At 40.2% G+C, this 26,135-nt stretch overlaps 1 protein-coding gene across 1 annotated transcript in view; it reads right to left on the reverse strand.

The window, feature by feature from the left end:
- Nucleotides 1-10,364, reverse strand: part of LOC126259855 (endothelial differentiation-related factor 1 homolog) — an 81,980-nt gene extending 71,616 nt beyond the window's left edge. Inside the window, exons 1-2 of the mRNA XM_049956911.1 lie at nucleotides 9,982-10,364; nucleotides 9,859-9,910 (exon numbers count right to left, since the gene is read on the reverse strand). Of these exons, the coding sequence (XP_049812868.1) occupies nucleotides 9,859-9,910; nucleotides 9,982-10,053 (124 nt within the window). The 5' untranslated portion in view covers nucleotides 10,054-10,364. The remainder of the gene's footprint in view (nucleotides 1-9,858; nucleotides 9,911-9,981) is intronic.
- Nucleotides 10,365-26,135: the final 15,771 nt, after the last annotated feature.

Genomic DNA, 26,135 nt, shown 5'->3' on the forward strand with positions numbered 1-26,135 from the left:
ATTTGCTGAGGATATTACTGTTGCCAGGGTGAGATACTATTCTGGAATACATCACCTCTCAAGAATTTTGGAAAATGATGTCAGCAGTGAAATAGGTTAGTAGTTACTGACGTTTCTCTTATCACCTTTCTTAAAGAGGGTTTTAATAATGGCCTATTTTAGTCTCTCTGGAAAAAAGCCTTGAGTTAGTCATGCATTACATATTTCACACAATACTGTACTTATTATATGGGTACAAATCTTTAGCACTCTATTGGAAACACCATCAAAATCCGAAGAGGTTTTATTCTTGAGAGAATGTTGGTTGGTTGGTTGGTTGGTTGGTTGGTTTAAAAGAGGGGGGGAAGGGACCAAAGTACGAGGACATCGGTCTCTTGTTCCTAATAAAACAATGCCACAAGTGTGAGAATAAAACGGATGAAACATAACACAAAACGGAAACAAAGGAAAAACCACAAAAACATAGGAAAGGCAAGAAAATAACAGAGAGACACTAGAAACAGAAGAGAGTAAAACAGGAAAGCAGATTAAGGTGGCTGGCTGACCATGAGAATAAAAAGGAAACGCCAGCCACTCTGCAACATATTAAAACCTCCACCCTATAAGCACTAGGGTTGGAGGACACATAGGGACAAAGGACATGCGCTAAAACCTACATAGAAGTATAAAACCCACTCTCATTGGTTAAAACATAACTAAATCTGCTGTTGAGGAATTGTTGCCCAACACCGAAGGCAGGGTGCTGGGAAAGTTAAAAGTCTGCCGCAGAGCGGCTAAAACTGGGCAGTCCAGCAAGAGGTTGATGACTGTCATTTGGGAGACACAGCGACATGGAGGTGGGTGCTCATGACGGAGCAGGTAACCATGTGTTAGCCACTTATGGCCAATGCAAAGCAGGCAGAGGACAACTGATTCCCTGAGAGAGGACCGCATGGAAGACTTCCACACATTCGTAGTCTCCTTGATGACATGCAGTTTGTTGTGCGTCCTGTTATGCCATTCAGTCTCCCAAAGACGGAAAACCCTGCAGCATAAGACAGAACGCAAGTCAGTTTCGCCTGTTTGGCCAGCCTGTCGGAAAGTTCATTGGCGGGGATTCCAACGTGTCCTGGGATCCACACAAACACCACTGAATGGTGGGACCGTTCCAGGGCATGGATGGTCAGTACCAGGGGATGGTGAAGGTAGCACTTTCCGATAGCTTGTAGGCTGCTCAATGAGTCAGGAGAAACGACGTGCCAGGGCACGAGCGGATGTGCTCAAGAGCACAAGATGTTGCCGCCAGCTCAGCAGTGAAAACACTGCAGCTATCTGGCAAGGAGTGATGTTCAATGTGTCCTCCATGAACATATGCAAGGCCTACGTGACCATCAGCCATCAAGACATCAATGTAAGCCACATCAGCCCCGGAACATGTCAAGAATTGAGAGGAAGTGACAACCGAGGCCTTAGGGCCATGCAAAAGGTCCACACAAAGCTGCAGCCAAGGCATACACCTCGGAGGAGTACACGAACAGACAGCAAGTAGAGGTGGTAAAGGGAAGGCCTCCAGTTCGAAGAGAAGGGACCACCGGTTCGAAGAGAAGGGACCACTGCAAACCGCATTCGTTAGCCCCGACCTGGGCTGCCGATTCGGAAGATGGACTGCTGCGGAGACGGTAATTCGGATGTTCAGGAGAGCTATGAATGTGTGCAATGTAATTGGCGATCAGTTGTGCATGTCTGATCTTCAATGGCGGGACTCCTGCCTCCATCAGTATGCTTGTCACTGGACGCATTCTAAAAGCTGCTGTTGCTAGTCTAACTCTGCAATGGTGCAATGGGTCAAGCAAACAATGCTGAGAGCGCCGCCGAACCATAAATCACACTCCCATAGTCAAGAGAGGATTGAACAAGGGCTCGGTAGAGCTGCAGCAGCGTGGAGCAATCTGCACCCCAGTTGGTGTTGCTCAGGCAGCGGAGGGCATTGAGGTGCTGCCAACACTTTCATTTCAGCTGGACGAAGGTGAGGAAGTCAAATCAACCGAGCATCGAAAACCACACCTAAGAATCGATATGTCTCCCTACAGTGAGTGGATCGTCATTAAGATAAAGTGCTGCTTCCAGATGAATGATATGACGCCGACAGAAATGCATGACACACGTCTTCATGGTGGGAAACTGGAAGCCATGAGCTAGAGCCCATGACTGCGCCTTGTGGATGGCTCCCTGTAGGCAACACTCAGCGACACCAGTACTGGAGCAGCAGTACAAAACGCAGAAGTCGTCCGCGTACAGAGAAGGTGAAACGGAGGGCCTGGCAGTTGCTGCTAGACCGTTAATGGCCACTAAAAATAGAGAGACACTCAATACAAAGCCCTGCGGGACTCAATTCTCCTGGATATGGATGGAACTATGGGAGGCACCAACTTGGACACTGAAAGCACAGAGCGACAGGAAGTTTTGGATAAAAATGGGGAGTGGTCCCCGGATATCCCACTCGTTCAATGTGTCAAGGATCTGATGCCGCCAGGTCGTGTTGTATGCTTTAAATCAATCAAAAAATATGGCAACCAGGTGTTGGCGTCTGGAGAAGGTTGTTCGGATGGCAAACTCGTGGGACACGAAATTATCAGTGGTAGAGCGACCCTGGCGGAAGCCACCCTGACATGGAGCCAGGAAGCCACGTACTACAGGACCCAACCCAACCGCCGACACATGATACATTCCAGCAGCTTACAAAGAACGTTGCTGATGGGCCGATAGCTATCCACATCCAGCAGGTTTTTACCGGGTTTGAGCACCAGAATGATGGTGCTCTCCCTCCATTGCGATGGAAGATGCCATTGATATGTTTGAAGACAACGAAGATATGTCGCTTGTAGTCAGATGAGAGATGTTTAATCATCTGGATGTGGAGCCAATCAGGCCCAGGAGCTGTACTGGGGCAATGTGCAAGGGGAGCTCCCACTCTGTAAAGGGGACATTATAGGATTCACCGTGGCGTGTAGTGAATCAGAGGACTTTCCCATCCACCCGCCGTTTAGAGCGCAAAAGGCTGGGGGTAATTCTGTGATGCAGAGACTCAAGCAAAGTGCTCGGCAATCGTGTTTGTGTCTGTAGATAACACGCCATTTAAGTTAACACTGGGAACACCTGTTGGGATCTTGTACCCGAAAACACCTTTGATCTTTTTCCAGACTTGGGAAGGTGAGGTATGGCACCCAATGGTCGAGACGTATCTCTCCCAATGCTCCTGCTTCTATCATTTGATAAGTTGGCAAACATGGGCACGCAGCCGTTTAAAGGCTACGAGGTGCTCCAGGGAAGGGTGCCACTTATACCGCTGTAGAGCTCGCCATCGCTCCTGAACTGCTTCAGCGACTTCCAGCGTCCACCAAGGGACTGCCTTAAGGCGGGAGCACCCTAAAGAGCGAGGGATCACATTTTCTGCCGCAGACATAATTGTGGTAGTCACCTGCTCAACCATCATCATATCGATGTTACCATGATGGTACCACGTGAGGGAGATTAACGGTGACAGCGGAGGTGAAAGTTCCCCAGTCCACCTTGTTTAACGCCTATATGGGCAGGTGTCCGTGGGCCTGACACCGTGCAGTGACAGGAAGATGGGGAGATGGTCACTACCACACAGGTCGTCATGTGCTCTCCAGTGGATAGATGGGAGAAGTCCTGGGCTGCAAATTGATAAATCAATGGCCGAGTAACTACCATGAGCCACACTGAAATGTGTGGTGGCCCCAGTATTTAAGAGGCAGAGGTCGAACTGAGACAGTAAAGTTCCGACATCTCTGCCTTGGCCAGTAACCACAGTGCCACCCCACAAGGTGTTAAGGGCGTTAAAAATCTCCCAAAAGTAGGAAAGGTTTAGGGAGCTGATCAATCAGTGCAACTACTACATTCAGAGGTACTGCACCATCTGGAGGAAGGTACACATTGCAGAAAGTTATTTCCTGTCGTCCTTATTCTGACAGCCACAGCTTCAAGAGGGGTTTGTAGGGGCACAGTGTCACTACGGACTGAGTTTAGGACATAGATGCTAGCTCCACCTGACACTATTATAGTTGCTACGGTTCCTGTAATATCCCTTATAGCCGCGGAGAGCAGAGGTCCGCATTGCTGGGAACCAGGTTTCCTGGTGGGCAATGCAGAAAGCAGGTGTAAAGCTTAAACAGTTGCCGTAGCTCAGCCAGGCGGTGGAAAAAACTACCGCAATTCCACTGGAGGATGACGTCATGAGACACCAAAGAGTCACCTGCCGCCACCGACGTATTGTCTGAGCAGTCTATATCCATTGTGTCTGAGGTCCTGGCGAGATCTAGGTTTTCAACAGACTCCAGAATCTCCACCCGATTCTCAAGACGCAGAGCTTGTAGGTAGCAGTGGTGTGGGTGCCACCTCAATTTCCTTGGTCTTAGGGGTCTTCTTTCGGGATTTCTCTCGCTGCTCCTTGGGTTTCCCTGGCTGGGAGAATTTCACTGTCTCGGGGACTGAGGATGAGTGTGAAGCCCTACAACCAGCTGCTTTTGAGCTCTACAGCCACTGGTGGTGTAATCTTTCCCCTAACAGAAACCCAGGAAGGGAGCGACCCAACGGACCCCTTCCTAGCGAGAGGAGCCGAAGAAGGCTTACGATTCTCTGGCTTAGAAGTGGGGATGGACATCCCCGATGGTTGGGGGGGGAAGGGGTGTTGCTCCCGAAGTAGGTGGTGCAGGAGCAACAGGGAGGGAAATGCCCCCCCCCCCCCCCCATCAAGGGGGCAGGTGTAGTCTTCTGGCTGTGAGAGGTGACGGGGGTTGGCGGTGTCAGGCACATGGAGTATTGGGATATGATGGGCATCCGCAATCTTGACATGTGACACTGCAATTACAGCGGGAAGACATATGGCCAAACTTCAGCACTTAAAGCACCGCATTGTACGAGTGATATAGGGCTTTACATCACGCCGGTAGACCATCACCTTGACATTCTCAGGCAATGTATCACCCTCGAAGGCCAAGATGAAGGCACCGGTGGCAACCTGATTATCCCTTGGACCCCTGTGGACACGCCGGACGAAATGTCCACCTCACCACTCTAAATTGGCTCGCAGCTCATCGTCAGACTGCAAAAGAACGTTCCTGTGAAATATGATACCCCGGACCAAATTTAAGCTCTTATAGAGCGTGAAGGTTACAGGAACATCCCCCAGTTTGTCACAAGCGAGTAATGTCAGTGACTGGGCAGAGGATGCTGTTTTGATCAAGACTGACCCAGTTGTGATTTTGGACAATCCATCCACATCCCCAAACATGTCCTCTAAATGCTCAACAAAAAAACTGAGACTTTGTTGTCATGAAACATTCCCCATCACCTCTTGAAAATACAAGGTACTGGAATGAATAAGATCCGCTGTCATCCTTAGCCTGACGTTCCTCCCATGGTGTGGCCAGGGAGAGGAACAATTTGGGGTTGTACCTGTGTGCGCTGAATTAAGCTCTTGAATGCTTAAGAGACTGCTGGTGTTTGACCACCAGCAAAAGATGATGGACTACACCTCATCGCATGTCATTCGCCCTGATACCACACACTCTGACCAGGGGCCATCCCTATGAGTTCCACCCAGCCGCAGCAAAGGCCACCTGGCAGGGTGGCCATTGCCAGGAGTCCTGACGCCCCAGGGTGACGAGCATCTACTCCTTGGCATATGTGGGGAGTTAACGGCACAGGCATCAGCAGAGCGATCCCTGTGTGGTCAGGGGGGCCACAATCAACAGGGTACATGGCAGCCCCACAATGGACTGGATGCTGTGCTGGATATCAGGTGCAAAGACGTCCATGGTCATCGTCAACACAGAAAGGACACTGCTTAGTGCACGGTGGGAAACACACCCAGGACGGTGTCCTCGCCCAAGAGATGGAGAATGAGCGGGACTGAAGTGCGACGACGAGAAAGTGGGCTAAAGATCTCGATGCACGATGGACACAAGCACCATGTAAGGCGCCCTTCCCCAATTGGCTTGCTCTTCGGGAAAATTTTGAAGAATGGAGGTCAAACCCTACAGGGGACCATCACGTAAAGGCCGAAACATGTGAAACTTCTTTTAGTCACCTCTTACGACCAGGTAGGAATACCTCAGGCCTATTCTTACTCCCGGACCTACAGCGGGATTGAGAAAATGTACGACGCTCTTAATTTCAAAAGTAGAAGTTGGTGGTACATTTGTATGGTGTAATTTTATGAGAGTTACTTCAACATATTGCTGTGATCTCTCTCTTGAACTGTTGGTCCCTATGCTTTCTACTATGTTTAAGAAATTATTATTAAATACATTTGCTACCTGTGACTTGTCATTTACAACCCTTCCATTCATCTCTATTTTCTAATTATCTTTCTTAGCAATTTTGAGTACAAAGATTAAGTGGTAATCTTCTAACACACACAGTTTTTGAGTTGTATCAAAGCATTCTAGATTGTGGTCGAGTGTGGGACATGGAAGCCACATTGAAACTGCAATTACCAAGAGAGACTGAATGCATCTTGTCAAGCACCTGTTCACTAACCTTCAAAATAAGTTGCATACATTGCTGGTCGAACATACAGAAACATGGTGGTCCACAATAATCCTAGGGACAAACACTGCGAGTTTCATTATAAGAATGATAAAATTTTATCAGCACTGGGAAGAAAATTCTCATACTTGACACATATTATTACGTATCATGAATGTATAAGGAGGCAGTCAAATGGAAACAAGAAGCCCATCACAACAGACCCATGGAATGGTTCCATACAGAAGTTATCACCATATGCTTTAAGACTTTCATCCCACTGGGAGACAAGACACTCAATTTATGTTTCATAGGACTCAGCTGGTTCCTGACAACCCCACAACTACACCCATTCTTGCGTTCCTTGTCCAACAAACTGACATCCAAGAGCGTCTGCAGGGGTCCTATGCTCACAGAGTTCCTTGAGCATGGAACACCAATCAATGGGCACGGCTATGAAGGCACTTTGCAGAAACTGCAATGTGTCAAAATCAAAACGCACAGGAATGCTGTGACATGGGATCACCCTGTTGCACACTAATGCCTGCCCTCACACTGCCAATCTGTCGAACGCTACACTTAAGTTATTTGGTTGGGAAACACTGCAACATCCTCCATACATTCAAGATATTTCACCATACGGTTCTCACGTATTTGGTGACCTGGAAAAAAAAAACGCACATGGATGTCTGTTAGTCAGATGAGGAAATGAAAGAGTGGGTGTGGTTGTGTATCCTCCAGCGGCCGACCACATTCTATAAAATCTGAATTAATTGTCTCATCTCCTAGTGCGATACATGTCTTAACTTTTGACAGGAACCATTCCATGGTCCCTATGTGGCAGACATTCAGTTTTCAGTTGATTGCCCCTTATATGTCCCCATCCTATTATTAAGAGGTTTCAGCGTCATATGATCTTTTAGATACCATAAATGTGTCTTTAAACACCGCTAATGCATTGCGAATCGCCATTTCACCAAATATGACATATCACTTCTAGGCAACAATCAAAGAATAACCACCTGACTAACCTTGTTGCACATAACTCATACAGGTTGTAGGATATAAAGCAGCAAAATGCAAGGTCAGGTGTTTAGCAATGACAACAAACTTAATTTTGCCAAATTCCAACAATTTGCTGATAGGCCTAGAAAAAAAGGGGGGGGGGGGGAGTTGATTTCTTTTCCTTTGCACTGGTAGTGAAACCTGTGCATACCATACCTCTCATCAGTGGCAATATCAATTATCCAGCTTTATTCTGGGGATTAGTCATAATTAGTGATAATCAAATCAGCACAAGAGTTCGGGTAAGGGACAAGATGTGTCCCAGGGATGGATAGTCTGGTAGATGGCTTTAGCATTCTATTTGACTGGTCCTGCAATTCTTCCTCACTTTCATTGGCAATAGCAATGTCATCAGCAAATCTCGTTTATATTGTTTGAACTTTAATTTTAATCCAGACTCTGAATCATCTTATTTCCTTCATTGTATTTTCCATACGCAGATTGAAGACCAGAGAAGAAGATTTCATCACAACACTAACCCCCCAACCATCTCTTCTCTTATTTTTCCCTCTGTTCCTGCAGATATTGAAAATTACCCAGTTAAGATTTATCTATGGAGATTTCACTCTATACAGTCAAAATAATAATAATAATAATAATAATAATAATAATGCCTGAGAAAGGAAAGAAATAATAATAATAAATTTTTGGTCAACAAATTACATTAAAGTATTTTTGTTTTTCTTTAAGTATCAACAAGCAAAACTGTCTGCAGTGCAACTTTACATTTTCTAGTGTAAAAATGGCTGTCGCCTTTCAATTCTTTTGTGTATTATTTTGGTAAACAATTTGGATGCGTGAGCTGTCAAGCTGAATGTGTGACAGTTATCATTGATCTGTCTTGCTATCGTCAGTATTGTGTGGTGATATTCTTCTGAAAGACAGTATGCCTCCAATTTAATCACTTCTGGCTTGTTTGCAACAAATCTTTCAAAACTGTTTTTATCTGCGGAATTCCTTTTACACTCTTAAGGTCTTCGCTGTTAAAGTCTCCAAAAGTGATTAATGTTTCCAAATGCTAAATCTGTGCCTCTGACGATCAGTTGTTCTATTTCTTCACATTTTTAGTGCTTTACTCAAATATATCAGGCAATTTCTGTTACAATTATCTAACAAATGCACTGGATTAATTCGATTTTAACAAATTAGGAAAATAAATAAGATGATGTAAACCAAAAAGAAATTTCACTGAATGTAATGGATGTAAAAGTATGCAACATGTACAATAAGTAGAGCTGTTTAGTGCCAGTTAAAAATTACTCCATTACAATAATGTAACACCCATGGATACAACCATGTGCAAAAACCTATTCTTAAACAGAGAACTGAAAGAGCGAAACTTTATAATATAATATCATATGAGTTAGTTGAATTAATTACTACTCCACATATAATGGTATAGAGGCTTGCAAAGCACACATGTGGAAGGGATTATTACAAAATGTTCCCATGGCTCCACAAAAGATAAATTGCAAATAAAATGTGGTAGTGTAGAGTCATATACAAAAACTGAGCAAGTTACATAACACTGCTAGTGGCCATTATTAATCTTTGGTGCAAATTATGGATTTATTAAAACATATTTAAGTTTAAAAACAATTGTTAATTACTTGGGCCTCTACTAAATATCATGAAATCATCTGTAACTGGAAAAATAAATCCGAGATCTATTATTACTATTAATAATTCTTAGAGAAACTGCATCAAAGGCATTTTAAACGAAATTTCTTTTGTTCTCGATACGACCGATGGTCTAAGCAAATACCTTAACCCAGAATTTATTATAGTGTGTATTGCAATAATACTACAATATTTTATGGAAACATGAACACTTTTTAGGAACTGTGAGAATTTTTCATTGTGACAATGCTTGGACACACACTGTATCAACAGGGTTTGGTCATTTACTTTCACGTCTCCATTGTAGAAATATTTTACACGTTTCTGGTGCAGAAACGTTAAATTTTTGAGAGCTCTACATCAATTCAAAGGTCTTTTTAATAAACACACGCCACAGTATGTAATAGACAGTTTTGTTATTCACTGCAATTCCTCGTTTCGGGTGCAATTATGGTATAACCATTACCTTGGATTACCTACATTCAAGGTTGATAACAGCACTTAATTACTGAGAACTCACAGTTGAAATTCTGGCTACGAAGTCTCTTTGTGAAAGGGAGGTTGCTCTTACTACTTCGACAATATTTAATTTTTAGATACTAACGTAGAATGTTTCTCTACTAATATCGTACGGATACTCACACTTTACTTGCGTATCCACAGCGACCCCTTGACGGCGGGCAGCATTTACAGCCTGAAATTGAACACGCTTGTAAATTCAAATCCAAAACAAGACACACGATATTGTTTTGAAACTACTATTACCTGTTCGGATTTCAATGCTGAGGCCTTTGGAGGTCTCTTTCGTAGAACGGTAACAGTTTCCCAATCGGACATTGTGTTATTTTTCTGAATAGTCTAACAAAAGTTGATAATCACCACGTTGCAAACTGTACAAACAGCTAGAAATTTACCTGACACTTATACCGAACCACACAACAGATTATCGCCTTTCAATGACTACTAACATTGCATCACACTGTTGAAATGTATATCGCAGAGTAGCCAACTCTGCCAAAACGTGTTCAAGGAGCCTCGTTGCGGCTGTCAGTACGTATTACACTGAACTATTATTGAAGAAATATTTCTAAGTTATCTGCACCACAATTTTCATTTTTCGAGTATGTGTAGAAGTATCTGAAACATAAGCCATAGGGAGGAACTACAGATGTAGAGACCTCTACATTATATACGTTTCATTACTGTCAACATATAGTTGCGTCTTGGAGTGCACATTTGGTGCTGTTGTGGCAACATTACTTCACTGTTGTGCAATGCCAAGAACGATAATACGTGAGCATAAAAATAAATCGAATGAATGCCTACCATTTTATTCATTCCATTGACAACAGGATTCCATATTTTAATAATGATAGGTTTCTGTTCGCCTACTGCCTGAGATAATGATTCTTAAAATTGTTATTCACTTCGTAGTTTATTTATAACATGGTCTCGTTTTTAGCTGATCTACTAATATATACGGGACGGAGTTTATTGCTCTGGACCTACCAAGAATTCGAATTCACAGGAATGTTTCCACTGACCTACATAGTTTCACTTTCAAGGCCAATTCGCACTTGAAAGAACGAAATGTCATGCCACGTCACATCATAACATTCAACAACACAGTTCAAAGGGCGGCATTCACACAGGTCGCCAACGGCACGGAATGTCACCATCGAGGTTTTTCGTAAAGAAAGTTTAATTTCTGTTCGGTGAAATCCACCCATCAATCAAATACTTTGTTTACACATCAGGTCAAGTTTTAAAATTTACGGCTTACGTATCCTGATATACTCCGTCCATAACAAATTGAAATTAGATATCAATGTGACAAACATATGTAACCATTCGAAACAATTGTGACTGAATATTGAAGTCTGTGTCTTTCAGATACTTTCCTATAATACGGTAAATCCTGATGTTATTCTCACTCTTTTATGGCAGTAATGGATGTCGACACTGGAATCTTCAGCTGATTCAATTTGCGATATTATTTCGTTTGGTATCTGATATTCGTTGCATGCTAAAATTAAATGATATAAGTCGGCTCCTTCTTCACTTTCTTGGCTGCACTTAGCCAAGTCAACAACTTTAATTTTATAAAGGTGACTAGGGTAACATCCAGTCGCTTTCTTATTACAGAGCTCTGGTGCCGTTTACTCTTTCTGACTCCGTCAAAAAACGGTTTCCTCGGCAGTTTCAATTGAATATTGTTATAAAAACGTCCTTTGTTCCTTTTAGTAATTGTCCACAGCCTGCCCCATTATTTCTGTGCTTCGTTTTGTATCTTCCGTATTACATGGACTGTCGCCTGTAGACTTGGCCACTGTTTCTATGTTTCGATACAGTGTATCGATACGTGGAACTGTTTCAGTGTTTCGGAACGGATGTGGTTCACTGTTTCGAAACTGTGGTGTTTCATTCCGCCCCTGTCTCGGATAACCGGACCAGATTCGATCTCGAGCCAGACACAGAAACTGTATCGTTGTTTCAAAATAAGGCTGTTTCAGTCCACCTGTGCTTGGAACAGACTAATTGTATCGAAACAGTGATGTTTCATTCCGCTCTGTGTCGGACGAGATTAGGGCTCGGCACAGGTACTGAAACACAACATACCACTTCATGAAACACTTTCAAGAGTGTCGAAGTCTTTTTGACAAGCAGTAGCATGAAGCTTAAGATATCCGAAAATAAAGCTTTATAAACACTAACCAAACAATAAAACAACGCATACTATTCACATTCAAAATAATAAATATGTGAAAATCATTCATTTAAATTACACTTTTTTTATATAACATACGCTTCTCTGTTCATGTACAGTAATCATATTAAGAAACGCAAGTAAGCCTACAACATTCTGATTAAAAAGGCGTAGATTGACAGTTATTAGAGGCCTATACATAAATTTGATGTAGGTATAATTGCAAGCAATCTGTTTGACATATCACTGATAGTGTAATGGTGAACAGGAAGGGCTGGGAAGCATGGTGAATTTATAGTAACGGTTCGAAAGACCTTGAAAGACAAAATTTTTTATTGTTATATTTTGTTATTTATTCGAATTATTTGGCGTTATTTGTGAGTCTATAGTCACTATGCCTATTATCCACAATGATTCCCTTTGTGTGCATGCAAATTAACAGGATGGGTATATTACCCATACTAAGGGAATGTGAGAATCCCAGTAGCATATCCGTTGTTTCTGCAGTTTGCTCCCACCTCCAGTTCCGTTCGTGGAGGTTCTTCTGTCTTCAGCTATGGCTGTCCTGAGTCAATTGAAAAGTATGAAAGTCACACGACATGAAAGCAGCGCATTTGCTGCAGGAAAGACGAAACTGCCAAGACGCGTAAGTCATAGTTTCATACTTTCTGCGACATGATTAGCGCTCTCGCACCTCATTTGTGTGTATATGGACATACTTATACAGTAGAGATTCAAGATGATAAAATATGTAGGTTTATTAGATTACAAAACACAAACTGTTTCACTGTTTCGAAACAGCATATCGAAACATTACATTGTACTGTTTCATTTGTTTCAAAACAGTTACGTGTTTTACTTTGCCCATATCTAGTGGCCTGAGTTAAACTTACTTTGACATATATGTCAGCAATTTTGTTTCCATAGATGACTGCACGCCCTTCGATCCACACCAAATTGACATCCATATTAACTTTTCTCGCAGTAGGATCAGACTCAGTGGATATTGTATGTAATGAGGTGTGACCACATTCCGATATGAAGTTTCTGTCCTTTGGAGAGTACTTGAAGAATCCTTTTATAAAAATATCATTCCCTACTCCATAGGTAACTGCTTCGTCAACTGCTAACATTACAACAGCGTGAATAGATGCTTCATTAGGTTTAGCGTATCTCCCTGTAACGTTTGTTAATGGACAACAGAAATCTCTTCTAGTGTCTTGGAGCATTTCGTGTAAATTTGGACGTAATTTGGCCACCTGTTATCCAAGACATACATGTACAATGCAGTCTGTTCTCTGCATCGTTTTTCGGCGTATGCAAATAACATACCTTGTTGTCCCAAGTTATTGGCGTCCGTGTGTCGGTTTATTAAGTATTTCTGTACTAGTAACTGTAGTCGAATTTATAGTAGCATTTATTTTCCCTCTAGAAAGTGTGCATTTATCAGTGATGTCGACCACATTGGTATAAAATACATGAAGGTATAATTATCTCTATGATAGAATAATTATTTTGACACTTTCATTGCGAACAAATCTGGGCTACTTTGTTACTTGTATCGCAGCGCATTTTTCTCTCGTACGATTTCAGATTTTCGAAAGATGAAGATCAGAATTCTGTGAGGAGAAGGAACAGGTAAACGTCTCCATGGGACACTATATATTCTCAGTATTTTCGAGAAGAGGACATCGGCCAAATATCGCTTTCAACTGATCTTCTTAGGGAAACTGTTGTGCCATAAAATTTTCGTGCTTACCCAAAACATTCTCAAAAGTTTCATTAATTCCTAGATTCGAAGTTCATTTTTCTGTACTAACAAAAGTCATGGGATACCTTCTAATATAGCGTAGGATCTCCTTTTGTCCGGCATAGTTCAGCAACTCGACGTGGCATGGATTCAAGAAATGGTTGAAGTCCCCTAAGGAAATAGTGAGCCGTGCTAGCTTTAAAGTCATCCATAATTGCGAAAGTATTGCCAGTGCAGAATTTTATGCACGAAGTAATCTCTCGATTATGTCCCACAAATTTTCGGTGGGATTCATGTTGGGTGATGTAGATGGCAAAATTATTCTCTCAAGTTACCCGTAATGTTCTTTAAACCATTCATTAACAGTTTTTGCCCAGTGACATGATGCACTGTGGTTCATAAAAATTCCATCGTTGTTTGGGTACATGAAGTCCATGAATAGCTCCAAATGGTCTCCAAGTAACCGAACATAATCATTTCCAGTCAATGATCGGTTTGTTTGAACCAAAGGACACAGACCATAACATTTAAACACAGCCCTCACCATTGTGGAGTCACCACCAGCTTGAACAGCGCCTTATTGATAACTTGGGTTCATGGCTTCTTGGGATGTACACCCTTCCCCCTCCGTAATCCTACCATCAACTCTTGCCAACTGAAATCGGGAGTCATCTGACCAAGCCACGATTTTCCCATCTTCTAGGCTCCACCTGGTCATGATCCCAGCAGAGGCGCTGCAGGTGAGGTCACACTGCTAGCAAAGGCACTCACGTCGGTCTTCTGCTGCCATAGCCCATTAAGGCCAGATTTCGCTGCACTGTCCTAATGGATACGTTCGTCGTTGATGTAATCCATCGAATGACTAGACAACAAATTATTCATTTAAAATTTTCACCATATTAATTCTCTTTTGTGTATATATTATTATTCTTCCCTGTGCTAATCGTTATGTTGAAAGACTTTTCTTTCTTTTGTCAACTGCTCCTCGAGAAAGTGATGATAATTTATGAGCATCAAAAGCTTTGAGATGTAATGATAATTTTAAGCATCTGTCTGTTTTCAGGTGTAGTCAAAAGGCATTCCCCATACTCCAGATGCACCATCTCAAGACACAGTTGTTAACATTGAGAGAAAGTTGTACACTGTGTTTGGAGTAAACGTACAAAACAGGACAAAAATCAAGTTTCTTCGCCAAATAAACTGACGCCTTAGGCAGCGAAATAGTCATTTGGATCATGTGATAAAGACCTCACAGAAGTACATAGATGAAGAATAATTTAGCACTTAAAAGTGTATCCAGTGTAGCCTAAATAAAGAGTTATCACAACATCCTAGAACAATAAGTGGTATTAAAGTGCAAGTGATGCAATAAGTATGTCCACAGAATTCCTTTGGTTTAATGGTAAGTGAAGTTACAAGAAACTGTTTAAACAAGACTTAATTTCTGCCCTTGAGTACTCACATGAAACATTTCTGATCACTTGATAATCACTGGTATTATAGGCTTGGAATGTGGATGCTGAAAGTCTTTTTCACACAGAAACGAAAATGAATGCAAATACAGGAATCTAGTTATATTTGAAGGGCAGTTAACTAGATTTGTGATAAAACACACTTGTTATTAAGTTACAAGCTTGTTTTGTTTGAGAAAGTGAATAAAGATCTAATTTCACAAAACAATGGAGCATTGTTTTCTTGAATGAAAATTGATCAGTTTGTTGTAGAAATTCCATTTTACAGACATAATTTTCTAATATGTGTGCACTGTCGATTGTAAAGGTTAGTTAAAATCATGACTGAACTATTTATTCCCTCTTCTGCAAAATTGTTAAACGAAATTGATGGTATGTAGAATGATCTAAACTTTCTTAGAAGGTGAAAAGTATGTGAGAGATACAATGATAGACTTCACTTGATATTAAGTCTAAGCTTTTGATTATAATGGTAATGCTTAACTGCACCTAAGATCAGTCGTTAATTTTCATACAATATTGTCATGTACCTCTGCTAAAAAGTGTCATTTCAGTGCTTAGATTCTGATAGTCATACATTTTGGTATTGAAATTATTGGAAGGATCTTATGTCATTTGTACTGTTAACAATTACTGGTAATAGTCTGACTTCAGTTAAAATGATCGGCTTTTTTTAGTGTGGCGTAGGCGATGTTTAAAGAATGTGACTTTGCATCAATCAATTAAATTCTCAACTATCTAATTATGAGCATGCCTCCACAAAAGTATGTCATATCTAAGTACATACTAAGAGGTGACTGTCAATCCAGTGGCTTTAAGTAGAGAGAGCAAGTTTCACAAAGTGTTTTAGAGGAGAAACCCTTGTTTTGGTTTTAACAATTTGGCTGACTGCCCCACCCCCTGGTTACAGCCAATGCCTGCTCTCAGTCTAGGTAATTCTATCTCCCTTCATTTTTGCCATCATTATGTCAACATAGCCCCAAAGATGCTCTCATTGCTCTGTATTCTAGTATGTACAATTTCTTTAACATGTATTTTGCTGCATTCCCATTGGGTATACACCCATAATCAAGTATACAATATATTAGCAACTTGTAGAACATCAGGAGAGTTCCAGACTCAGCTCTGCACCAGATGCATCTACTCTACATCTACATATATACTCCGCAATCCAGCACACGGTGCGTGGCGGAGGGTACCTCATACCACAACTAGCATCTACTCTCCCTGTTCCACTCCCAAATAGAACGAAGGAAAAAGGACTGCCTATATGCCTCTGTATGAGCCTCAATCTCTCTTATCTTATCTTTGTGGTCTTTCCGCAAAATATAAGTTGGCGGCAGTAAAGTTGTACTGCAGTCAGCCTCAAATGCTGGTTCTCTAAATTTCCTCAGTAGCGATTCACGAAAAGAACGCCTCCTTTCCTCCAGAGATTCCCACGCGAGTTCCTGAATCATTTCCATAACACTCGGATGATGATCAAACCTACCAGTAACAAATCTAGCAGCCCGCCTCTGAATTGCTTCTATGTCCTCCCTCATTCCGACATGATAGGGATCCCAAATGCTCCAGCAGTACTCAAGAATAGGTCGTATTAGTGTTTTATAAGCGGTCTCCTTTACGGATGAACCACATCTTCCCAAAATTCTACCAATGAACCGAAGACGACTATCCGCCTTCCCCACAACTGCCATTACATGCTTGTCCCACTTCATATCACTCTGCAATGTTACACCCAAATATTTAATCGACGTGACTGTGTCAAGCGCTACACTACTAATGGAGTATTCAAACATTACGGGATTCTTTTTCCTATTCATCTGCATTAATTTACATTTATCTGTATTTAGAATTAGCTGTCATTCTTTACACCAATCACAAATCCTGTCCAAGTCATCTTGTATCCTCCTACAGTCACTCAACGACGACACCTTTCCGTACACCACAGCATCATCAGCGAACAGCCGCACATTGCTATCCACCCTATCCAAAAGATCATTTATGTAGATAGTGAAACACGTATGTTGTGTAGCGGCGATGGTGAGGCATAGGAGGGTCTTTGACCAGAGAGCGTGCAGTCGCGAGTTAGCTTTTCGAGAGAGTTCAGTTGCGAGCTAGTGGTTGCGAGTAGCGCGTCGGAGATGACGCAGTCGCGGTCTAGATGCGAGAGAGTTTAGTTGTGTGTGAGCGGTCGGCGGGCGTCGACATGGCACTCTGGTCAAGATTCAGGATGAGGTATATTATTTTTAAATAAGCAGCATTGCGCTCAGCTAATGATGTAAATTAACTGTAACTAATTTGTGTAAGAATCGCCCCCAATAATAATTTTGATTTCAAAGCAATTTTTAACAAAAGAATCATTTGATTCCCTTGCATTTCCTTAAACAAATTTTCAGTTAATTTAAAAAAAAAAAGGGTACATGCAATGCATTTCCTCCAAGCCGCGGCCAACAATAAGATCAGAACTTTGACATGCAGTTATACTGAGGTAAGAAATTAATTCTGATTTCGCACAGGGCCAAAGACTGATATTTCGGTCTATTTGTTTTCATTGTCACTGAGATTTTATTATCACTGAATTGACTTATATTTTTGTGAGGAACTTATACTTGGGTCAGATTGCTAATTTTTATTTAATTGTCTTTGCCATTAATATTTTGCGGGAGCTTACACTTAGCTCTGGCTCCATTTCTAATAATTATTCTCATTTCATTTTTTGTGGGAAAGTTACACTTGGCGACATCCGGTCCAGGATCGTATTTCGTGAGAATCTTTTGAAAAACAGTCAGATATCTGCTCTTATTTGCTTAAATATAATTACAATTTGGCGCAACACTTTTACTAATTTGTGAATTTCTCTCCTCAGATCATCGGCAATTCTTTGCTCTGTTGTAATTGTGTGTTGCTTTTGCATTGTGCTTATTTGTTTTGTGATTAATTGTGACCATTGTAAAAATGCCGCGAAAGACTATGAATAGTGTATCGCGAGGTATTATGAACGAAATGACCGAATTATATAACTTCACCAATAGTACTAGTGACACGCAGTGTAATGATGACAATCCTGCGTTCACTGACAATCAGTGCGTTCCAACCACTAACGATTACTTTTGTCTTAATGATGAACAAACGAACTCGGTTATGTCCTCTGTTGATTTGACGACAATCGATGACGCGGGACGCTCTATTGTAATGAGCGCTGCCCAGCCTAACACACCCGGTTTGGTAAATTCACGTGACGAACACACAAATTTGTGTAATGAAAAAGAACAGGATACACAAAGTACGACGGATTTATTTAATTCCGAAATAATGTGTGACAGTGTACATCCGACTGACAAACCTTTTTGTGAATCTCAGAATAAGCAAATGGTTACGGAAAATGAGACAATTCCAGATCCAGCATTAATTAACAAAGAGAACAGAAATGCTAATTTTCTATCGGATCCAATTATGGCATTTTTGCAACAAAATTTCAGACAATTTAAAGACAGTTTCAGACAACAGAGCGAAGATTTCAGACAACTTAGAGAACAGAACAAACGAGATAACGAAAATCTCAAACAACACTTAAATGAAAAATTAGACAATAATTCCAGGGAGCTTAGTGAACAAATTAGAGCCGTTGCCGCGCAGTGTCATGATACTAAGGTACAGTTACGCGTGGAAATTGAGGCTTGTTCAAAGAAAAATAGCGAAGAAATTAGATCTGTTGCTCAAGAATTAAGGGAAATGCAAACAGCTACAACAGAAACACTTAGAGCTGAAATTAGCGGAGTCGCTAAACAATGCTCTGAAAAAGCTACACAATTACGTGACGAGTTTAAAGCAATGACGGTAGAACTTTCGCGCACAATGGACGCAAAGATAGACGCGAAATTCGAGCAACAGAACACACAGATTAACGAACGTCTTACTCTTCACATACAAAACGGTGATACGCGTTTCCGCAAATTTATTGAGGATCAAAATAAAGTAAAACGTCAAGTAATGGAAAAAATCACTGCTCAGAGACAGGAAGACAAACGTAAAATGTTTGCAAAGGCAAAAACATATGTAGACAACAATATTGCCACAGTGTCCGACGAAATTAATACCATCAAACAGTCGAACACAGAATTACGTGACGAAATTTCGGATCTTAAATCGAAGACAGACACATACACAAACGATTTTCAAACAATGACCGACAGACTCGAACAATTAGAACTAACACAGGATTCCGATGTGGTCAAAGCTGACGTTAAAAAACTGAACGAAACTACACGTAATTTGCAAAAACAGATTAATACGTCTGATTCTAAAACCAATGATCAGGCAAAAATACTGACTGAAAAATATGATGAATTGGCCAGTCGTATTGATGATATCGAAAGTAGTAACGACAATAAATCAGATGATACTTCACCGGTTTCATGTAATCAAACACCGGAATTTCAAAATCTACAGCAGACAATTAATGAGATCGATTCGTCTAATAACACGTTGCGTAGAAAGTTGTCAAGTTTACAACAAGAAGTAACACAGATGAAAAATATTTCAGTTAATAACACATCACAGCAGACGCCACTTTTCGAACATTTGTCAGACTCACGCAGTGCGTATAATTCAGGAAATCAGCAGAGAGTACACGACTTTGATTCCGAACAACCACAGTTCAATAGATTCTCATACAATCATGAACCTGTTCCATCACACAGAGACGATAATTTCGATTACAAACACTTTCTGTCAGTAAGAAAATTTAAAGTGTTTAAGAATGACAGAACACAGATTCATCCGCTAGATTGGATACAACAGTTTAGCTTTGCTTTTCCACCGACTTGGCCCGTAACACACAAACTTGAATTTATTTGCAGCTTTTTGGAAGGCGAACCGGCAACTCGTATGAGACCGATCGCGAGGCAATGTTACTCGATAGATGAATTTCAGAATGCCTTTCTGTCAGCGTACTGGTCGAAGACGACACAGCGCGGAATTAAAGATCAGTTAATTAGCTTACCGAATTATGAGAACTCGAATTTCCCTAGTGTCATGCAATTTTTTGGGCACATGGTGCAACAAAACCAGTATTTAAGTGAACCTTATAGTGAATCTGCACTCATACAATTATGCATTTCTAAGTTACCACGGTCATTAAGAGTGTCACTTCTGACGGGTCAACAAAAAGAAAATATTTCGGCGTTCAGGGATCTGTTGCAGCTTTTAGAAATGCAGCAATCTGATTATTCTTTTGTAAACAAAAACTTTTCGTATAGTAACCAAGGTCAACAAACTTACAGTAATTATGATCAGGGACGTAATTTCAATAGGAAAAGTAACAGACGCTTTAGGAACGACAACTACCAGAACTTAAATCACAGACAAAATTCTAATTATCAATATCGTCAAAATTTTGAGCAACAGGAATCACATTTTGGTAACAATAGACGCTTTCCACCACAACAGCATGACAGTCAGCCGGTTGGAATACATAACCAACAATGTAATGCACAAGGTCAACCAGGGTTTAATGTTTCGCCGCGTGCACGTATAGTCCCTGATACAACCAATAGTAACGCACGGCAGCAAAGAAACAACTATGTACAGAAAACACACTATTTCAATTCCTATCGCAATGCACCGTATAGGAATGAGTATCACGACAGACGTAAAAATGATGAACACAATTATCATCGTACGTTTAATAACAGTCGGTCCTACCAACAGCAAAATTATCCACAAGAACCTATTCTCATGAATGAACCCGACAGTAGGTATCATCCAGAGCGTAATACGTCTGGAAGAAGTAATAGAACTGTTCAAATAGTAGAAATGTCGCAACATCCTCCAGAAAGTAATAACACGTCAGATAGAATCTGACTAGATACTGTACAGGACGCATCTTCCAATAACACAAGCACTACATTTGACACGCAAAATGTTGTTCACGAAAATGTTATTACTTTCGACGACATCCGAGACACTCTTTTACAGGAAAGACCAGTTGTTCAGAAAACTATTTCACATCCTGTCATCGAAATTAAAATTGGTTCATCGAAATTTTCAGCAGTAATCGATTCCGGATCACCTATGTCAGTAATAAATGAAGAAACTTTTAACGAGTGTAACAAAGAGAACACCTATCCCACATTACCTTTAGGCAAAACGAAAGTAAAAGGAGCAGTATCGAGTAAAGGAGTAGACGTTAAATTACAGACACATTTATCATTTTGTATTGGCGGTCATACTTTCCACTCAAATTTTTGGATTGTTCCCTTATTGACAACAGACGTAATTTTAGGTACTAATTTTCTCGTACAACACGACGCAGTGGTTGATTTTCAAAATTCCTATTTAATGCTAAAGGATGAAAATGTGCAATTGGCCTTAGAATTTCAGCACTCATTATCGGCAGAAGAGGAAACAATTAATTGTACACAGGTCATTTCCGTGTTACGTAACATAGACTGTAATTCCACATTGTTCACGGATACGTACGTACATAACTATAACACTCCAGACGAAGCTGACTACGACGTAATGCAAATGATTTATGATAAAGTTAAACAAAGCAGTGCAAATACAGATGACGAACGAACGCAATTACACAAAATTCTTTTACAGCAAGCTCCAGTTTTCGACAACATTCCTGGTACTATGTCCGGATTTATGTACGAATTTCAAGTCAAACAGCACGACACATTTAAAGCAAAGCATTATCCCATTCCATATATCCACAGAGAACAATTTAAGAAAGAATTGCAAGATATGCTCGACCAAGGAAGTATAGAACCAGCAGTTAGTCCGTACATAAACCCGCTACATATTGTTAAGAAAAAAGATGGCTCACTTCGCCTCGTACTTGATTCCCGTCACATCAATGACATAATTATTAATGAAACAGATCGACCACAGACATTAGAAGAATTACTACAGAAATTTCACGGTACAGCTATTTATTCTACACTAGATTTGAAATCGGGATTTTGGCAAATTCAACTTCATCCGAATTGCAGAAAATATACAGCTTTTCTCTGTTTTGGTGACTTATCAGTTTTGCAAATTCGGCTTAACTATTTCTTCTGCAGCTTTTATTCGCGGTTTGAACACAATACTTCCGACAGAACTTAAAGACAGAATTACGACGTACGTAGACGACATTCTTATCGCAGAAGCTAACTGGTCTGAACACAATCTGATTTTAGAACGACTATTGCAAACTTTTCATGCACAAGGACTCACAGTTAACCTCAGTAAATCGCACTTTGGGAAAACTTCTATAAAATTTCTTGGACACGTGATTTCAGCAGAAGGCATTGCGCCTGATCCAGAAAAACTTCAAGCTCTACGTGACATTACTGTTCCTACAATGAAGAAACAATTACGCAGTTTTTTGGGTTTAATTAACTTTTTTCGCAAATTTATTCATCACTCTGCTTTAGACACGCCTAGATTATGCCAATTAACAGGTAAAAACACTATTTGGTCATGGGATAAGCAAGCACATTCTGAATTCGTGAACCTGAAACATGCTTTGTTGAATGCTCCACTTTTATCGCACCCAGATCTTACTCGAAATTTTTCTATTGCCACCGACAGTTCCAACACAGCTTTAGGCGTACATATTTTTCAGGAAATTGAAGAAGATGGGTCTACAGTAATCAAAAACATCGCGTTTGCAAGCCGCATTTTGTCACCTGCTGAACGAAATTATTCCGTTACTGAACTAGAAACATTATGTGTTGTATGGGCTTTTACGAGATTTAGGCATTTTCTTTATGGCAGACATACCACCGTTTACACAGACCATAGAGCTATACAATTCTTACTTTCGGCTAAATTCACACACGATAGATTAAGCAGATGGAAACTGTATTTACAGGAATTTAATTTTACGATTGTTCACATTCCCGGCACACAAAATGTTATAGCAGACGCACTATCGCGTTCCCTCAACAACAATCAGCAAGACCTAGCAACCAACTTCTGCAGAGCAAATTTCAGTGTCATGTACATTCAGCAAGTTGCATTTGAAAATTTTATTTCATCGTCATTACAGGATATAGCAAAAGAGCAAAGTAAAGACAATGTGTGGAAAGAAATTAAACACCTTTGGCAAAATAAGAATAATGTTACGATTAGGAACCACTACACTGTACGCAATGACATTCTGTTTCGCCGCTCTCATCCAGACAGCAACAATTGGTTATTATGCATTCCTGACGAACTTGTTAACAAATTAATCTGGTACACTCATTTAAGCTACGCACATTACGGAGCAAGAAAATGTTTTCTTATACTGAGACAGAACTGTTATTTTACAAACATGGAAAAACGTATACGACCAGTTTTAGCGTCATGTAAAATTTGCCAGAAAGCTAAGTCTGACACCACTTCACATATTCCTCCATTGTATCCCATTATATCTGTTAAATTAAGACATATGGCCGCAGTAGACATTTTTGGTCCAATTCCGAGAACTAACAGAGGTTTTTGCTACATCTTTTTCGCTGTTGAACTCACTTCAAAATTTGTTACCTTCACTCCGTTACGCAAAGCTACTGCTAAAACTGTTTCGAAAGCATTTGTAAAACATTTTCTATTTCATGTAGGGCATGTGATGAGAGTAATTTCAGATAATGGATCACAATTTCGATCTGCTATATGGACACGCATGTTACGAGCTAGAAACATTTCTCCGATCTGTATATCCAAGTACCATGCTTCTTCGAACCCCTGTGAACGATTAATGAAAGAAATTGGTAAACTGTGTAGAATATACTGCCACAAAAGACATATTGATTGGGACACACACATACACTCATTCCAAGATGTAATTAATTCCATTCCAAATGAATCCACTATGCTATCTCCGTCTGTAATACTGAAAAACGTTGAACCACCAAACAAAATTAAAGAATTAGTAACATTTCCTACATCTCGTCGATTACGACACCACGAAATAATTGACATTGCGCTGAACAACATCAAACGTGCCGCAGAGCGCCGGAGAAGACAGCAAAAACAGGTTTGTAGACGCCGAGACTTTCACGTTGGACAGAAGACATTAGTACGTACACACTATTTATCCAGCAAATTAAAAGGTAAGTGCAGTAAATTTGAACTTCTGTACGCAGGTCCATATCGGATTCGCAGCATTCCTCACCCCAATGTTGTACACGTCGAAACTCTGAGAACCAGGAAATCGAAAGGCAACCACCATTGGTCAAACATAAAACCCTTTATTGAGTGAACATACTTTATGATTTATCACGCCGTAATGCTATTTGCTAATTTTTATGAACATTTCTGCAATTATATTCACATGACTACTTGTTGATGATTATCATATTTTTTCTTGGCAAGTGCCCGGCAAGGTAAGGTTAGCAGGTCGCTCTTCTTGTCGTTACACACTAGACCGTGCATATTTTCCAGATGAACTTACGCATTTTATGAATAATTATGCAATTCTCTGTAGTGACGCATTAATTTTATCAAATTCTCTCTCCATTAAAGTCTTTAATTATCGCCTCTATTAACTACACTACATACAAGCTGAACACAACGAATGTCACATTTTGTCTTTCTTATGTATGTACGATTGTTTTCATGTTTTGTTTGTATGCACTGTGAACTAGTTAAGGTATAACACACACCAGTTGACTTTGACATTTTTTGCCCTATGATATCTCAACATCGTGACTGTTTTACATTTTCCTTTTTTTTTGCTGCTGCATTATGATATTCTCTGTACACTTTTTGCCTTTGAACACTGTCTATGCTTTTGACATATTACGTTTTCTGTCATGTTATGCTGTATGCTTAATTGTGTCACCATTAACCAGTCATTATCTAATGGGTATATGATTTAAATACAAGACATTAATCTTTGTTCCTCAGTTTCAGAAAGAAATGATGCGTAAAGGAAATAAATTAAACAGAATGGGAATTTCACCTACGGAATAGATGAAAGAAAATACAAAACCTTATGAGGACGAGTAAATGGATCAGAATTAACAAGCATTAACAAGAATATACTATACACATCGCAGAATAGCAGTCTTAACTAATCTTTTCTTTCAGAATACAAGGCGATTGATGCAAGCTGTCAGACAGAACTACACATCTTAGTTTTAAGTGATGAAATATGCTAGAGATAAGGAATAGTTGTGTGATGAATAATGAAGTGATTTTTGCAGATGATAATGAATGCTGATGATGAATAATGATGAAGAATATACTAATATGGATAATGAAGTTTTTCTTTACAGGTGATGACGATAATGAAGTTATGATAATATGGATAATGAAGTTTTTTTTCTTTACAGATGAGGATGATGTTGAAGTTTATGTATTTATGCTATGTAGTTATTTAAGTATTTGTTGCAGTTTGCTTTGACAGCAGGTGTTAAATTGCGTAGTAGGATGACTGAAGGTTTTGGAAAGGACAGCTATGGAACACATTTTTTATACACATTTCACTACCTGTTAATTCGAAGTTCACTACTTTTCAGCATAGTCTGCGTTTCTTCATTCAGCTCAATAATCCATTTTGTATTTTTTTTCAGGAGAAGCCTTTCATGATACTTACTAAACTTGTTACTTATTAAGCCTATACTAGTACTTGCATTTTATTTTTACCCATTTGTGTCTATAATTTACAAATGTGATCACATATACTGCCTTGTGTCACAACCTTGCTACAGCTGACTCATGACGAATGACGTTACACATTTTTCATTTTACAGGAACAACCCAGAAGCAATTTTTTTTCTTTTTTCTCTTGCTTTCCCTTATAATTACCCAAAGCAATGCATTGCTAGCACAAAAAAAAAAAAACAAAATGTATTACCAGTCTCATATAATGTCACTAGTTTATGATAATTCTGAATAATACTGATCAGCTCTGAATAGTATGTCACTTGAATAATGACTTCTTAATGATACAAAAAAATATATAAAAAAAATATAATGCTTTGTAACTGGCTAATAATTGCCACTGTTTATT

This window comes from Schistocerca nitens, chromosome 5, assembly GCF_023898315.1.
Source record: "Schistocerca nitens isolate TAMUIC-IGC-003100 chromosome 5, iqSchNite1.1, whole genome shotgun sequence".
NCBI lineage: Eukaryota > Metazoa > Arthropoda > Insecta > Orthoptera > Acrididae > Schistocerca > Schistocerca nitens.